Source organism: Mastigoproctus giganteus, chromosome 10 (assembly GCF_048544385.1).
Source record: "Mastigoproctus giganteus isolate SK-2022 chromosome 10, ASM4854438v1, whole genome shotgun sequence".
NCBI lineage: Eukaryota > Metazoa > Arthropoda > Arachnida > Uropygi > Thelyphonidae > Mastigoproctus > Mastigoproctus giganteus.
In genome coordinates this window covers 139,232,195-139,248,819 of record NC_143584.1, presented here as the reverse complement: position 1 = coordinate 139,248,819, position 16,625 = coordinate 139,232,195, and the positions used below count along the sequence as shown (strand labels likewise).

At 35.6% G+C, this 16,625-nt stretch overlaps 1 protein-coding gene across 3 annotated transcripts in view; it reads right to left on the bottom strand.

Moving 5' to 3' along the window:
- mio (GATOR complex protein mio) overlaps window positions 1-16,625 on the bottom strand; it is a 294,475-nt gene that overhangs the window by 194,243 nt on the left and 83,607 nt on the right. For all 3 annotated transcript variants that reach the window (XM_090384080.1, XM_090384081.1, XM_090384083.1), the window contains one exon: window positions 14,860-14,906. In XM_090384080.1, coding sequence (XP_090240206.1) covers window positions 14,860-14,906 — 47 coding nt within the window. The remainder of the gene's footprint in view (window positions 1-14,859; window positions 14,907-16,625) is intronic.

Sequence of the window (16,625 nt, the reverse complement as noted above, 5' to 3'; positions counted from 1 at the left end):
TTTGGAGGAGGGTCTTCTTCTTTCTCTTCCTCCTGCTAATGGCTAAGTTCTGCAGCTAACTCTTCAAGGTTTTCATTTGAAAGAGTCTCTGCATTACTTTTCAAGAGCTCAGTTACATCTTCAACTGTAACGTCTAACCCTGCCTCTTGTGTCAGCCTGCTGATGTCTTCTACAACATTCTGTTGTGGTTCTAAATCCTCTTGAAGTCATGCATGAAATCTGGGAGAAGTTTATGCCACACTCCATTTAAACAATTGACAGTCACTTCTTGCCAGGCTGTGTTAATGTGAGTGATGTCATTTTAAGATATCAAATGACCGTCAATATTCTCTGGTGGTAACATTGGATATGTCTAAAGCTTTTACCATTTCTGTAAATATTTGGCATAGGTAATAAGCTTTAAAGGTGGCTATTGTTCTCTGGTCCATTGTTTGCAAAACTGATGTTGTATTAGGGGCATGTAGTTAACATTAACTTTAAGAGGCATTCTTAACCCAGATTTGTAAGATGTCCAGGGGCATTGTCCAAAAGAAGAATAGCCTTGGTTGGTAAATTTTTGTCATTGAAGAATTTGAGAACAGTAAGGCAAAAATAGTTAGTGTACCAATCCAAGAAGCCCTATGTCAACCAAGACTTCTAGTTTGACTTCCAGTACACAGGCAACGTGGCTTTGTTTACGCTTTTCATAACAAGGTGTTTCAGAGTGATACCAACACTGGCTTCAATTTTAAATTGCCTGACACATTTGCTCCCAACAAAAGTATCAGCCTGTCCTTTGATACTTTAAACCCAGGAGCTGACTTTTCTTCATGGTTAATAAAAGTTCTTGAGGGAAACTTTTTCCAATAAAGACCTGTTTCATCAACAGTGAAGATGAGATCTGAAGGATATTAATCCTCCTCTACTATGTTCTGAAACTCTGTAGGGAATGCGGCAGCCACTTCAGCATATATACTTGCGGCCTGGCCGGTAATTTTCACACTTCTGCATTTGGTTCTAGCTTTAAATCTCATGAACCAGCCCTTGGTAGCCAAAAATATTTCATTGCACTGACCTCCTTTCTTCTTCAAAATTGACTTAGCCTTTTCGGTTATAACAGCTTGAGTCAAGGGAATGTTTTTTTTTTTTTGGTTCAAATCACTGACCCAAAGTATCAGAAATTGCTCCATTTTTTCTAAAATGTTTACTTCTGTTGTAACAAACTTGGGTAGCACTTACTCAGATAGCAATTTGCATCAATTGTTTTATTTTATCAGCATTCTTCATAATTGTAAGTAGTCAATGGAGACATATTCATGTCTCCATTGACTACCTACAATGGAGACATATTCATGGCCCTACACAAATTAGGACAGCTTTCACCAGCTTCCATCCTCGAGTAACCTTCATCTTATTTTCCAATGTGATAGATCGACGTGCCTTTTCCATACTTTCATTTGCATAGGATTCATTGAGCTTCTTTTACCAGACATGGCATCTTTTTATTATATTAAATTAAAAACTTTATTAATAACGTAACACACTGTCTAGTGAATTGGCAAAAACTGCACATTGCTATCATTAATAGCACAATTAATAAAAAATGTTAGCGTAATAAATTTCCAACACGAGTAAATGGCGTAAACAACAACTAACTGGATGCTTCACCACGCACATCCACAAGTGGCTACTTTGAGGAAGGGAAGCTTTCTTTAGGACAGGATTCTCAACTCTGGATCATCTTCACTTAATATCACAGCTAATGGAGAAAGCAAATGAATATAAAACACCATTATGCCTGGCATTTGTGGATTATGAAAAGGCATTTGACTCCACACAACATAAGGTAATGGTTCAGGCACTGGAAACAGACATACCATACATTACGATTTTGAAGAAAATATATGAGAATGCTACCTCCTTTATTAGACTAGACTAGACTAGACTAGACAAGACAAGACAATAGCAAATTTAAAATTGAGAAAGGAGTTCGACAAGGAGACACTATCTCTGAAATTGTTTACTGCTACCTTTCAGAAGCTTTCTTCTTCAAGGAAGAAGCTTTCAGAAGATTAGACTGGTTGCAGAAAGGAGTTAAAGTGAATGGAGAGTATCTAAACCATTTATGACTTGCAGATGACATTGTCATCATAAGCCATAATCCCGAAGAATTAGAGGTAAATCTTAATCAGCTATGCAGAGTTAGTAAGGATTTCAGACTAAAGATGAATATGGTTAAAAAAAAGTAATGATGAAGAAGTATGCCACAGGAAAGGATATAATCATTGAAGGAGCACAGAAATTGAAAGGTGGATTCATATACTTATCTTGGTCAAATCATTAACTGTAATAATGATAAATGGCTGGAAGTCAAGAGAATAATAAATTCTGGATGAATAGCATTCAGGAAATATAGTCACATACTGATAAGCAATATCCCAATTTGTTTGAAATGTAAAATAATGAACCAATGTATACTGCCTACTATGACTTATGGAAGTTGAAACACAAGAATTAGCATTAGTAGAGGCATATGATGCAAGAAAGCAAGCTTATATAGCATCAGCCAAAAAAAAACCCCTTCCCATTTCACCCACCCAATTCACTCAAAATGTTTGTCTATGCCTGCCTTAAACTTATTTAAGTTGTTGACCTCCACTAAAACAGATGGAAGTTTGTTCCAACTATCAACCACCCGCTAGTTAAAGACAAATTTCTGCACATCTATTCTACAATTGCCTTTCCTCAATTTGAATTTACACCCCTTCAGGTGAGTAATCTGAGCAAGAGGAAGAAACCCATCAGCACTGAGCGAGCTCAGTGCTGATGGGTCTAGTTTCCAGAATCTGCAATTTACAGAACTCATTCCAGCAGCTCTACATCTTTCCTAAAATGAGGCCTCCAGACCTGTATACAGTACTCAAGGGATTAGTACTACCCAGTGCTTTTTTTTTTTTCGGGACGGTACGCAATGGTATGGCCTACCAGCACCTTTATTAACAGTGACTTGTGACATTTGGATGCAGTACACTTTGAAATTTGTAATATTCCATAAATTTTGTCACGTGTTTACCTATTATTCAAATAAGCTTAAAGTTATTTAACTAAATTTGCATTTTTCACTGTCTATCGTTAAGCTATTTTCTATATAAAACTTTATAACCATTTTTAGAATTCTGAATTACTCAGTCGGACTTCTGTTTAACGAACTTCTTTTACAGCATTTTTTTTTTTAATTCCACTTGGAAATTACATTTAAAACAGTTTCCGTTGAGCAAAGAAAATTTTCATATAATGAATAGCTTAGGAGAGACTTAACTGGGTACGCACTTCTGGCCTTCAGGCAATTTAAGAAATTAGCGGTGCTGCTAAGCAAGAATTGAGAGAGCTGAAGGGATTACCATTCCACAAATTAGGGATACCTGGTAAAACCTATCCAACCACCAGTCGGGTTAGTCAACAGTGAGCAAATCAAGGGGTATTCCCAATGGACTCTGGGGCTCGCCTTCTACTGCAGTAAGGTCCAACCTTTTCCCATATAGGGGCCATATTCAAATTTAGAATTCTATCGGGGGTCGCACTGAGTGATTCAAGAAAAATTAGTGTGTTACATGTAAAAGGAAGTTTCTATTTTCATGTTACTGTTTTTTATTTTCAGGCTATATAAAAAAAATGCAAATTCCCAATACTTTTATGTGTAACAAATCTATGTCACTAATTTATTTTTAACAATTTATTAAAATTATAAAAATATGACTTTCTTTTGCTTTTCAAAAAACACCTTACTTTTGCCTTTAAATGCTCACTTGAGAAAATTTACAACCTGAAAGGATCACTGCTTAAGATGAATATAAGGTGAATAAATAAAAATAATGATACACCTAAAATTGAAAATATTCGAAAATTTTATTAAGTACAATACATGATTACATTCACCAAACAAGACACTTAATGAGAATTTTTTTGGTAATTAGTAAAATTTAAAATGCGGTACACTGTATTCACTTTCTGCATGGGCCATAGGTTGGACACCACTGTGAACCAACTGCAAGTGCCCTGTTCAAGAATTAGGAGAGAGTGATTTTCTTTTAACCCAACAAATAATCATCTATTGTTTCGCGGAAGTGCATTATCCACATTTTTCCATAAATTTTCCCTATTTCTGTTTCTGTAGCTGAATATCCAAACTGTAGTCACTGTAGCTGAATATCCAAATGACAATGACATTTTGGACAGTTAAAAAACAAAAAAAAAAAAATTTTAATTTAAGAACTAGTGACAATATCGATGGCAAGAGAAGGAAAATGAGGACAATGAAGGTATTAAAACTTCTAAACATGAAATGTTGGCATTTGGTGAGTATGAAGTTAGAAAATTGTCAATTAGGCTTCAGTTAAATGAAAGAGATAGAATTCGTGGATTTCGAGAATATCTAATCAAAAATATGGTTTCGGAAAAATCAAAGAGCATATGATGAATGCTTTGAGTACAATACCAATTTCATCAAGTGAATGTGAACGAGGATTTTCACAAATGAATCTGATCGTCGGCCCAACCAGAGCTTCACTGATGACAACAAAAATTTCTTCACTACTATTTCTTAAAATTGTAAGCCCACTGTTGACACACTTCGATTCAGCAAATATGTTAATTTGTGGCTGCTTCGGAAACGTCATTCAGCAACCGAAACAAATAATAAGAAAAGAAGTGAGTGGGCATAATGTGTTGGATGAGAACTCAATAAAAGTTTGGAATATTCTATAAAAATTTTATTATGAAATTTTTTTACTAATTTTTACTTACTACTTATATTTTACACATTTTACTTATTTTTTTATATACTTGAATAATAAATTTATGCTTAATAAACTGGGTGTTAATATACTCTGTTGTTCTTATTCCAAAAACATTACTAACATAAAGTAACAATATCAAGAAATAATTTTTTAGAATAATTTTTTAATTTAGAATTTTTCCTGATAGCAAACAATGAGTACCGGCACTTGTTTTTTTTACAAAAAAAAAAAAAAAGCACTGCTGCTACCCATATACAGTACTTTACATTTGTCAATGTTAAATTTCAGTTGCCACCTCTTAGCCCATCTGCTCAACTTTTACAGATCCTGTTGCAGTAACGTACTATCATTACTGTCATTAACAATCCTACTACTAAACTTCGTATCATCTGCAAACTTAGACGTTAACTCAGATATACTTTCATCGATATCATTAATAAATACCGAAAACAACAATGGGCCCAACACAGAACCCTGGGGGACTCCACTAATAAAATTAGTCCATGAAGAGCAGTGCCCAATGATAACCACTCTCTGTCTTCTCCCACCGAACCATCCTTTTATCCAATTGTAGCAACTTACCCTTAATACCATACCACTCCAATTTGTACAGTAGTCTTCCATGTGTCACAGTATCAAAAGCTTTCCTCAAATCCAAGTATTTGATATCAAAATTATTTTTTGCATCCAGTTACTTTGTGACCATATTGTAGTATCCAATCAAATTTGTCACACAAGACCTCCCTTTAACAAACCTATGCTGTATCTTAACTATTATTGCAGTCTTGTCTAGATGATCCTGCAATGTTTCTTTAACCAGTGACTCCATTATTTTCCCCAGAACATAAGTTAAACTAACAGGTCTATAGTTACTTGTGTCACTTTTTGTGAATTGGGGATACATTTGCACACTTGCAGTCCAGGGGACCTCTCCTCAGTCCAAGGTATTAAGTCAATTATGCATAATAAACAGAACAGCAGCTGTTTTAATGTATAACTCCAGTTCATGTACATTGTACTGAATAACTAAAATATGGCAGAAGAAACTAAACTTGATTATCTTTGTTATGAGAATACTAAGAAAGACTGCACATACTTTGTTACAAATTCTTTAAGAATATGTTTTTTTTTTTTAAATCCTCCAATGCTAAATAATTTTTCTCTGAAGCACTTTTTTTTTTTTTTTTTTTTTTTTAACTCACTGCATATATACACTTAGTATACGAGAGAATAACAATGAATCAAGTTACCTGCACTAGAAAATCACTTATTTTGTATCATTAGCAATTGCAATGTATTTTTTGGTTTCAGTGGTGTGAACGAAATGTACTATATGGGTGCTTGTAGCATGAGTCAGAGGTACGTAAATTCTCGGTGATTTCATATTCAATACTGAAGGAAGCGAGCAGAAATATAAAATTTAAAGGCGACATAAATATACTATGCAATGACAAGTTTTCATTATAACGAAGTTTGATTGTAGTTGGCTTCAGCAGTCTTTTCGAATTAGACAAGCGATTCGCAAGTCACTGGACCCAATTCAGACATGAAGTTTCACTGCAGATGTATTTTGAATTATCTGTACTAAAATGGATATAAAACTCAACATCATTAGTCTGGAATGATGGCAACTTTAGAATATGAAATACATCACATTTAAAATAATCTGATATCAATTACCAAGGGCATACTGTAATTAGGTGGAACATTTTAGAAAAATGAAAATGTATACAAAAGGTACAAATCATTGAAAATGAGATGCATATACAAAAAAAAAAAAAGAAGAAAAAAAGATATAGTTCATATGCTAGTTTATGTTACACTAAACATAAGCAGACCTAATTAATTAATAGTGGCTTTTAAGCTTGTATTCAATATCGATAAATTAAAGTCATGCTTAAAGCATAACAAAGTTGACTGAAATTTGTGGGAGAAAAGAAAAAAAAAAAAAGCAAGCTTTCCACAAAACTGCACTTTTTATAGTTTTGTATACATCGTTAAGTTTTATATTTCTGGGAAAAATTTAATATTGTGGGAAAATAAGAAAAGTTGGCAGGTATGCATATAGTTTCAGCTGCCAAGTAGTTCCATTTATTCTCCAAAAACTTCTAAAACATTAACAAACTGGCACCCACAGCATATTACTACTGTTTATTATTTATCTATTCGTGTCCAACCATAAATTTATTGTTTACACCAGGCATGGGCAACCTTTCCTAGTTCAGAGGCCAAATTATCATTCTGTCTCCAAGTCAAGGGCCGGACCAAATTATTAAATAAAATAAATTAATATTAAATGAATTAAAACAAGTTGCTACTTCATATTTCATTTATTTATAATATAATTCTTTGGTATAAAGCTCTACATAAATTTTATAATATAATAAACAACGTAACAATTTAATGTGAAGATTGGCCTTGAATTACGAGACTATCAATATTGACGTTAATATTACTTAAGGATAATAGCATAGAATTTGAGGTTTTCGTCCGTTATTCTTGTCCGAATTTTTGATTTGTATTTCATCCTCGAAAAAGAAACTGTTCACACATATATGTGCAGCCAAAAAGACAAATGATTTTTCTTGAAAAGGCACGTAAATTTGTATATTTTTCTTCCACCAAATAAAATTTATAAAAATCCATCAAAGCAATGTTGTTAAATTGTGATTTTAGCACTAAATCTGCCTGAAGCTCAATAAGTTCCATCTGTAAGTTTTCTGGCACATTATTTACATCAGCATCCATCGGACAAGCAAATATAATGAATGTGGAGTCTTTGTTTTGGAAGTCGGCAAACCTTGTATCAAATTGCTCTATTAGTGGCCTCAGTTCTTCTCCATAACAATTATAAGGGATATTTTTATGAGTTGCTAGAGTAGGAAAATAACAATTTTTAGCTCTTATCTGACTTTCCAACAATCTTAGTTTATTACAAAAAGCTTTGACATGTCCATGCAGTTCATGAACCAATTGTCCTTGTTTTTGCAATTTGAGATTCAGTTCATTTAGGTATCCAGTGACATCTACAAGAAATGCTAATTCACACACCCACTCATCATCCTTTACTTGGTTAATTGTGTTTCCTTTTATGTCCATAAAATCTGCAATGTCTTGTTCAGATCATAAAATCGTTTTAACATTTTACCTTTACTCAACCACCTCACTTCATAATAATAAGACATCTTCATAATCCGAAAATAGGTCTGCCAAATACTCCTTAAATTGGCGGTGATTAAGTGCACGTGACTTAATAAAGTTAATACTGGCTACTACAACTTCCATAACATTTGTGAATTTAATTGATTTTGCACACAGATTTTGTTGGTGGATAATGCAGTGAAAATTTGTTAAATTTTCCAGTATGGATCTGTAGTTCTATTGCTCTTTCATGAACTATTCCAATAAATCCCTTCAGTGCACCAACCATCGCAGGGACTCCATCAGTGCATATGCCAGATAGTGAACTCCATTTAAGCCCAAATCTCTCGAAGACTGTGTTGACTGTTTCAAATATATCCTCACCAGTAGTTGTTCCTTTTAACGGCCGAAGCGCCAATAATTCTTCTGTGATGTTGAAATCCGCATCAACTCCTCGAAGAAATATTGCTAGTTGTGCTGTATCGGAGGCATCGGTGCTGTCATCCAAAGCAATTGAAAATGCTTTCAATCTAGCAATCTTCTCTTTTAAACTTTTTTTGATATCATCAGTCATAATTTCTATCCATCGGACAACAGTATGTCTCAACAAACAAATATTCTCGAAGTCTTTTTTCTTTACAGGACATATTATACTTGCAACATCCAGCAGACATTCTTTGATAAATTCTAAGTCACCAAATGACTTAGAATGCTTAGCAATTTTTTCGCTTACCACAAAGCTGGCTTTGACAATGCTGTGGTGCTGCGTTCTTTGCTTGTTGAACATTTGCTGCTGGGTATCCAAGTTCTTCAACTTCTATATTTCATCTTTTCATAGTTGTCCATCAATTTTTTGGTGATCCGCATGTCTCAAAGTAAAGTGTCTTTTCAAGTTGTATTCTTTGTTGACAGATACGGATTCCTTGCACAGCAAACATACAGGAAATCCTTTATTCAGAATAAAATAATAATCCTCTGTCCAGTTGTCTTGAAATTGACAGTTCTCTGCATCTACTTTTCTTTTTTTTTTTTTGACATAACCCCTGACATTGTCCCAAATTTATAAGCGATATTCAGAACTGTCAAACAAACTGTCTTCTACACCGCAGGCACTGAACAGAACACAACATCAATCCAGGCACGGTGTTACGTTGTAACACGTTCACACACGTCGCTAGTCAAAGTGAAAAAGAGACCTTGGTGGGAGAAAACATGGTGTGTTTTGCGCAAGTCATATGACGTCAGCTTAATGTAAGTTAGTAGAACACACCATGTTTTCTCCCACCACGAATCAGACAAACTTCACTGAAATAGATTAGGGCCGGATCAAAAGAAGTAGAGGGCCGGATACGGCCCGCAGGCCGGGGGTTGCCCATATGTGGTTTACCCTAATATTTTGACTCAAAGCATAATTAAAAAAGGAATAAATACATTTACATGTTAGATATGTCAAAGTGAGAATAACATTCTGTTTATACTCCAGGATGACCACACGATCAGAGGAGTTCACAAGGCAGAGAGAGAATACAAGAAACAGCACCCTATTTAGCAGACATGGGCTTGAAACCCTGGTCATTCAAGGCACATGTATTTATGCACCCTCGTTGCTGACCACTCGGCTACAACTGCCTAATTACGGTCAAGGAAAAGATTTTAATTTCCTAAGGGGAATACAATGGTGACATAAATCTTTAGAATAATTCTTTAAATGGGAATAATTGGTAACTGCATTAGCAAAAAGTAGTAAATCTATTATTCCTATACAGACTTTCCATTAGCATATGGACATTGTCCATATGCTAGTAGGAGGAATAGATTTTTACTCATTTTTGCTCATTTCTGCCAAATTTGCTCTATTTAGTAGTAGTGATGTTTATACTTATATTTAATGATACTGATACATATATAGGCACCAATAAGCTACTAATACAATCCTAGGCCAACTGTCATTAGCTAGCTACAAAGAACTCAATATTCATCTAGCTACAAAGAACTCAATAGTCATTATATTTATAACTATACAAACTTAATAAATGTGTGTAATATCTAATTGTTGCTGTGCAATGGCAATAACATTACATTATTACTTGCTTATATACTAGATTAGAAGATTTTTATTGTAAAAGTTTACCGGTACACGCAGGTACCATGACCCTACAATACCCTTCACGGCACAATGCCAGGGGTTATGATAGGATGTCTGTATGATAAGATCATACAGACAAAATTTACTCATTAAAAAATCATGCAGACATAATTATGTCTGTATAAACTTTTCAGTCAGTCACTGATTGCAGCCTGTTGCTTCCACACACTGTGGCTATTACTACTATTACTATCGTATAACTTGCTTATAGTACTAAGTACTGTGCATATGGTAAAGGTTGAGATGATGAAAGAGATATTTGTTAACATTACACTTGAACTTCTGTAGATTGTAATTTTCAGGAAATATGTATGAAGGAAGGTTGTTCCAGAAAACAGAAGTTGAATTGAATAAATGGGAAAGAAGAAAAGTTGGTTCTGTGAGTTTGAAGCTGGACAGTAAAAGGATGTTGACTGGATGCAGCATGTGTTCAGACTGCTTTGGAAGAGAGAGCAGGAATTAAAGAAGCCAATTCAGAAGAATAGTGTCCATGGAAGTATCTATGGAAAAGGCATACAACAGAAACAGAATGTCTGTGACACAGAGCGTGGAGAGACTCTGTTAGAGATGAATCATTAATTAATCTAGCTGCCCTCTTTTGAATAGAATCTAGAAGCCTGAGAGTGGTTTTGGGGACACTGCCACAGATGTGGAGGGGTGGATTTGCAATTTGTACAGAGTGAACAGCTGTTTGGAAGAAGAGTAATCCTGAGAGCGAAAGAGAAAACCCAGTTTTTTAGATGCAGAGGAAGCAATATTTGTAATGTGCTTATGCCAAGAGAGATTAGAAATAAGGGTAATCCCCAACAGAGATATATGATCTTGCCAGGAAATCAGGAGTGTCGTAGAAAATGACCATAGAAAGAGAAGAATCCTTTTGCAAAATATAAGACATAACTGAGTTTTAGAAGGATTTAAATCAACTAAGTTATCTTTGCCCCACTGGACAGCATTTAAGGAATTGGATATTCAAGAAGTTGAAGCTGTTTGTGCAGAGCAATGTTTCTCAAACCGGAAAGTGGAATGCAATGTGGAATGGAATGCAATTTTCAGTCAATGGAAGGTCATTAATATACAAGAGGAAAAGAGTGGGAGAAAGAACTGAACCTTGGGGAACACCAGCATTGGCGGAGAAGTTAGAAGACAGAGAGCCAACTACCATTACCCACAGTGAGCAGGTCAAAGAGAAAACTGGATACCCAATTACTAAAAACAGTTGGTAAGCAAACTATAAGATGGAAGCTTATTTTGAAGACCTTTATACCAAACATGATCAAAAGCCTTTGGAATGTCAAGTGCAATTGCTTGAGTTTCACCAAACGTTTCCATTGAATTTGAACATAGATGGGTAACATAAGTTGGAATATCACCAGTGGACTCTGACGGAATTCATACTGGCGATCGTTGATCAGATGGAGGGTTTCTAGTTTAACAGTTGGCAGTTAATTGATTTCTCCATTACTTTAGAAAGAGTCGAAGTAAGTGCAATAGGACGATAATTGCATGGGAGGGATTTGTCACCCTTTTTAGGAACTGGCAGGATATGCATTAGCAAAGGCACATGATGCAAGAAAGCAAGCTTATATAGCATCAGACAAAAAAAAAAAAAAAAAAACCCTTATTTCACCCATCCACCCGCTCCAAATGTTTGTCAAGCTCTGCCTTGAATCTATTTAAGCTATCAACTTCTACAAAGACAGATGGAAGTTTGTTCCAGCAATCAACCACCCGCTGGCTAAAGGCAAACTTCCACACATCTATCCTACAACTGTCTTTGCTTAATTTGAATTTATGTCCTCTCAGGTGATTATTCTGAGCAAGAGGAAGAATCCCATCCGCATTGAGCATGCTCAAACCATTCAAGGCTTTATACAACTCAATCAGATCACCTCGCAGGTGCCTAGTCTCCAGACATTGTAATTTGCAAAACTTAAGCCTTTCTTCGTAAGAGCAAACCTTTGTTCCATTCACTAATCTTGTTGACCTTCTCTGTACTCGTTCCAACAGCTCTACATCCTTCTTAAAATAAGGCCTCCAGACGTGTATACAGTACTCAAGGTGTGACCTGACCATTCCTTTATACAAGGGGATAATCACCTCCTTATCCCTTCTAGAAAAATCCTATATATCATTGACAAGACATCATGAGCTACTCTTGCAGACCGGCTGCACTGCTCAGAAAACTTCATATCTGCCTGCACAATTACCAACAGGTAATTTTCATTCTCTACCACTGTCAGTGTGGTGGCGCATTATAGCCTTAGTAGCTAATGCGCCAATAAAACCAAAACCAAACTGTCAGTGTGGTACCACAGAGTTGATACGTTACTCTGGGATTACTGCTTCCCACATGTAGTACTTTACATTTGTCAATGTTAAACTTCATTTGCCACCTCAGAGCCCATCTGCTCAACTTTTCTAGATCCTGCTGCAGCAGTATACTGTCATTAGTGTCATTAACAACCCTGCCAGCCTTCGTATCGTCTGAAAACTTGGACATTAAGCCTGATATACCATCATCAATATCATTCATAAATACAGAAAACAACAATGGACGCAACACTGAACCCTGACGGACTCCACTAATAACATCAGTCCACAAAGAGCAGTGTCCATTGAATACCACTGTCTTCTCCCACTCAACCATCCCTTTATCCATAGCAGCAATTTGCCTCCAATGCCACACTGCTTCAATTTGTGCAGCAGTCTTCCATGTGCAACAGTATAAAAGGCTTTTCTAAAATCCAAATATATGATATCAAAGTTATTCTTTGCGTCCAGTTCCTTTGTGACTTTGTGATATGAGCAAATTTCCAAGTAGAAAAAAAAAATATGTTTGGAAAAAGAGAGTGAGAAAAGGTGACACAGAACAGGAGTAAGTTCAGGAGCACAAGTTTTGAGAATAAATGAAGAAATACCATCAGGCCCCCTGGAGCTTTCTTAGCATCAAGATTGATCAAAATCCTTCTGACATTATTTTGATGGAAGATCATAGGAGGCATTGAATGGAGTGCACTGGGAATGGTGGGAGGTGGTTTACCAAGAACATCAATATATGAGTTGGAAGAAAAATAAGATGCTAACAGATTAGCTTTATCTTTGGCTGAAGTGGGAATAGAACTATCTGGTTTTGACACAGGTGGGAACAGAGATGAGCAAAAGTTTCAGACAATAGCTTTGGCAAGAGACCAGAATGCTTGGCTACCATTTGGACAAGAAGCAAGTTTTCTACTCTTGGCCTGTTCAAAATCTAATTTGGACTGATTAATAACTGCTTTACAATTGTTGAGATCTTTAGTGTAGGCAGAAAATGAACCTGGGATTTGGAAACAAGCCAATTACGATATGCAACATTCTTCTCTTGAACATCCTTAGCACATTTATTGGAAACCAAGGTTTAGATAAAAAATCAGATTTTAAGGTGGCATGTGGAATAAAAGATTCTACCCTACATGAACAATTTCACTGACACGATCTGAGAAAATTGTGACATCAGAAGATTTGAAACAGTAATCCCACTAGGGATAAGAAATCTTGCAGATCATCTCATTTTGCATTCTTTTAATGCCAAACAACATTAGGATGAGAATGGCCATGGGATAAAGGCTCCACTGGGGAAGAGACAATCACCGAGTTGTTATCTGACAATCACCAAGTTGTTATCTGTTAATTCATTTAAAGAATTATTCCAAAGTGCCTAGAGGACTACGCACCTCAACCGTGTACTTAGAATTGTTTGTGAGAAAAAGATCAAGAGTGTTGGCTGCATGTTAGGATTGTCTGGTATTTTGGTAAGTAAAGGAACAAACTGTGAGAGGTCATTAGTAATTGCAAAAGCCTCAGCATCTCAACCAGCTGGGTCTGTGTGACTAGAAAACATCACCATGGAAAATTATCTCACTGTTAGGAAAGTTGGACTGGAGAAATCAAGTTCCACAGAGAGGAAGTCAAAGAGTTCTAAGTGATTAGTGGAGTTGGGTGAACAATACAGATAACAGATGAATTTGACAAAATGTGGTATAGAGATTTTAAGCCAGAGAAGATCAAAGAGAAGAGATTCCAACTTACTGTCTCTGACAGGGCATATCAGAATGGACATATGCATAAGTACAACTTTTGAGGCGAAAGGAATCATACAGCAAATAATTTGGAAAACTGAGATGAGCAGTAGTTGAATCAACCAATAACTGGGATTCTGTCAGAAAAATTCCACGTGGTTTGGCAGACTGTAAGCCGAAATGGACATTACTGAGATTAGAACTAATGCCATGTATATTTGTGAAATGAACAAGGAGGTATTTGGGAGGTTTAAATCTTTTCGCAGATAAGTATGACAATTCATGGCAAGGTGTATTCAGAAGTAAGAAAAGGTGACAAGGATGAATTAATGAAATTTTTGGATACGACATACACATGGTTAGAATATACCCAGCTCTTTGACATAACATGGCCTCAACAATACCCCCCCCCCCCCCCCCCCCGCATACACTGTACTTGGACTCCCCCAGTCACTATCTAGCAGAGTAGAGACAGCGATTTATTGCTAGACTATTTCTATAATATAAACTTACACTTGTAGTATTTTGCTATGGCTCTAATAGATGCAAGAGATGGTTAGACACATGCTGTGTCTCACAGGACTCAATATAACACACATAATAATGTCACTACCATTACCATCTATGGTACTATCAATGATTTTTTTTAAAAAAATTGTCTAATGAAATGGTTGTACAATAATATTTGTTGAGACTAAGTTAACACAGAAATTCTTTGTTATAGAGAAATAATACTCACCAAAATCTTTTCCGACCAATTCAGCTGTATCAAATCCCTGGCTAAAACTGAAGTTAAAATTAAATCAGTTGTATAACAGAATTATGACAAAAATAAAGCCACATTTTTTTTTTAATTAAAAACATTAACCAATATTTGATTTTTAAGCATTACCCAATATATGACTTTTTTTTTTTTAAAATAATTTGACATATGTAAATAAATTTTTAAATTTCTAATTTACAAAATTATTATTCTATAGACGGCAAAAGGCAGAAGGGTTTACATATTCATCGTAACAGCATACATATTGAATTATAATTACGGGCAAGCAGATTTTCAGCACCAATCACAATAGGCTATTCATTTTTTTGAAGCAGTGTAGGGATTCGAACCCATAAAACTTATTTGTGGCTTTGCAAGACCATAGCCATCTCAAAATATAACTAAAATTAACATTACACAGGCACTCCCCGGCTTATGTAATACTCGACTCTACGTTGCAAACTTAAAAAAATCGTGGAAACATATTTTGCATCCTGTAGGAATAAATGGAGGTATCATGAAAATATCATAATGTGAACCTAATACACATTGTTTTTCTTTTTGGCATTTTGTTCCAAGACCTAGGAAATTGAAATTTTCGCTATATAACATCACCACCATTACTATCTATGGTACTATCAATGATTTTTAAAAAAAAAAAAAAATTGTCTAATGAAATGGTTCAAGTCAAAAGGAGGTTAGGCAGGCGAAGGCAGAGTACGAGAAATCTTTGGCAAAGGTTGCAAAGAAAAACAGCAAAGAGTTCTTGACTTATGTAAACTCTAGAAGGAAAGGGATTAATTATATTGGACCACTTAACATAGATGGGTTGACTGTTGATGATCATGCTCAGGTAGCTAATAAACTGAATGAGCATTTTGCATCTACATTCACACATGAGGAATTATTCAATGAGGGGAGTGCCAGAAGTTTATCAAACACTAACAGGGAACTAAGTGATTTTGTAATAACTGAGAGCAAAGTGGAGGAGACATTGTTGAAGTTAAACATAAGGAAGGCACCAGGGGTGGATGGGATCTATCCAGTTATATTAAAGGAGGCAGCAAAGGAAGTAAGCAAACCCTTAGCCATAATTATGAGAGCTTCTTTGGACTCAGGGGAGGTACCCATGGACTGGAAGTGTGCAAATGTATCACCAATTCACAAAGGAAGTTCAAAAGGTGACACAAGTAACTACAGACCTGTTAGATTAACTTCTGTTCCAGGGAAAATAATGGAATCACTGGTTAAAGAAGCATTGTAGGATCATAGTTAAGACACAGCATGGGTTTGTTAAAGGGAGGTCTTTTCTGACCAATTTGATTGGATACTATGATGTGGACACAAAGGAACTGAATGCCAAAAATAATTTTGATATCATATACTTTGATTTCAGGAAAGCATTTGATACTGTAGCACAGGGAAGACTGCTGTACAAATTGGAGACGTATGGCATTAAGGGTAAGTTGCTACAATGGATAAAGGGATGGTTGAGTGGGAGACGACAGGGAGTGGTAATTAACGGACACTGCTCTTCGTGGACAAATGTTATTAGTGGAATTCCTCAGGGTTCGGTGTTGGGCCCATTGTTGTTTTGCATATTTATCAATAATATTGATGAAGGTATATCATGTTTAATGTCCAAGTTTGCAGATGATACAAAGGTTGGCAAGGTTGTTAACAACAGTAAAGACAGTATGCTACTCCAACTGGATCTAGATAAGCTGAGAAAATGGGCTGAG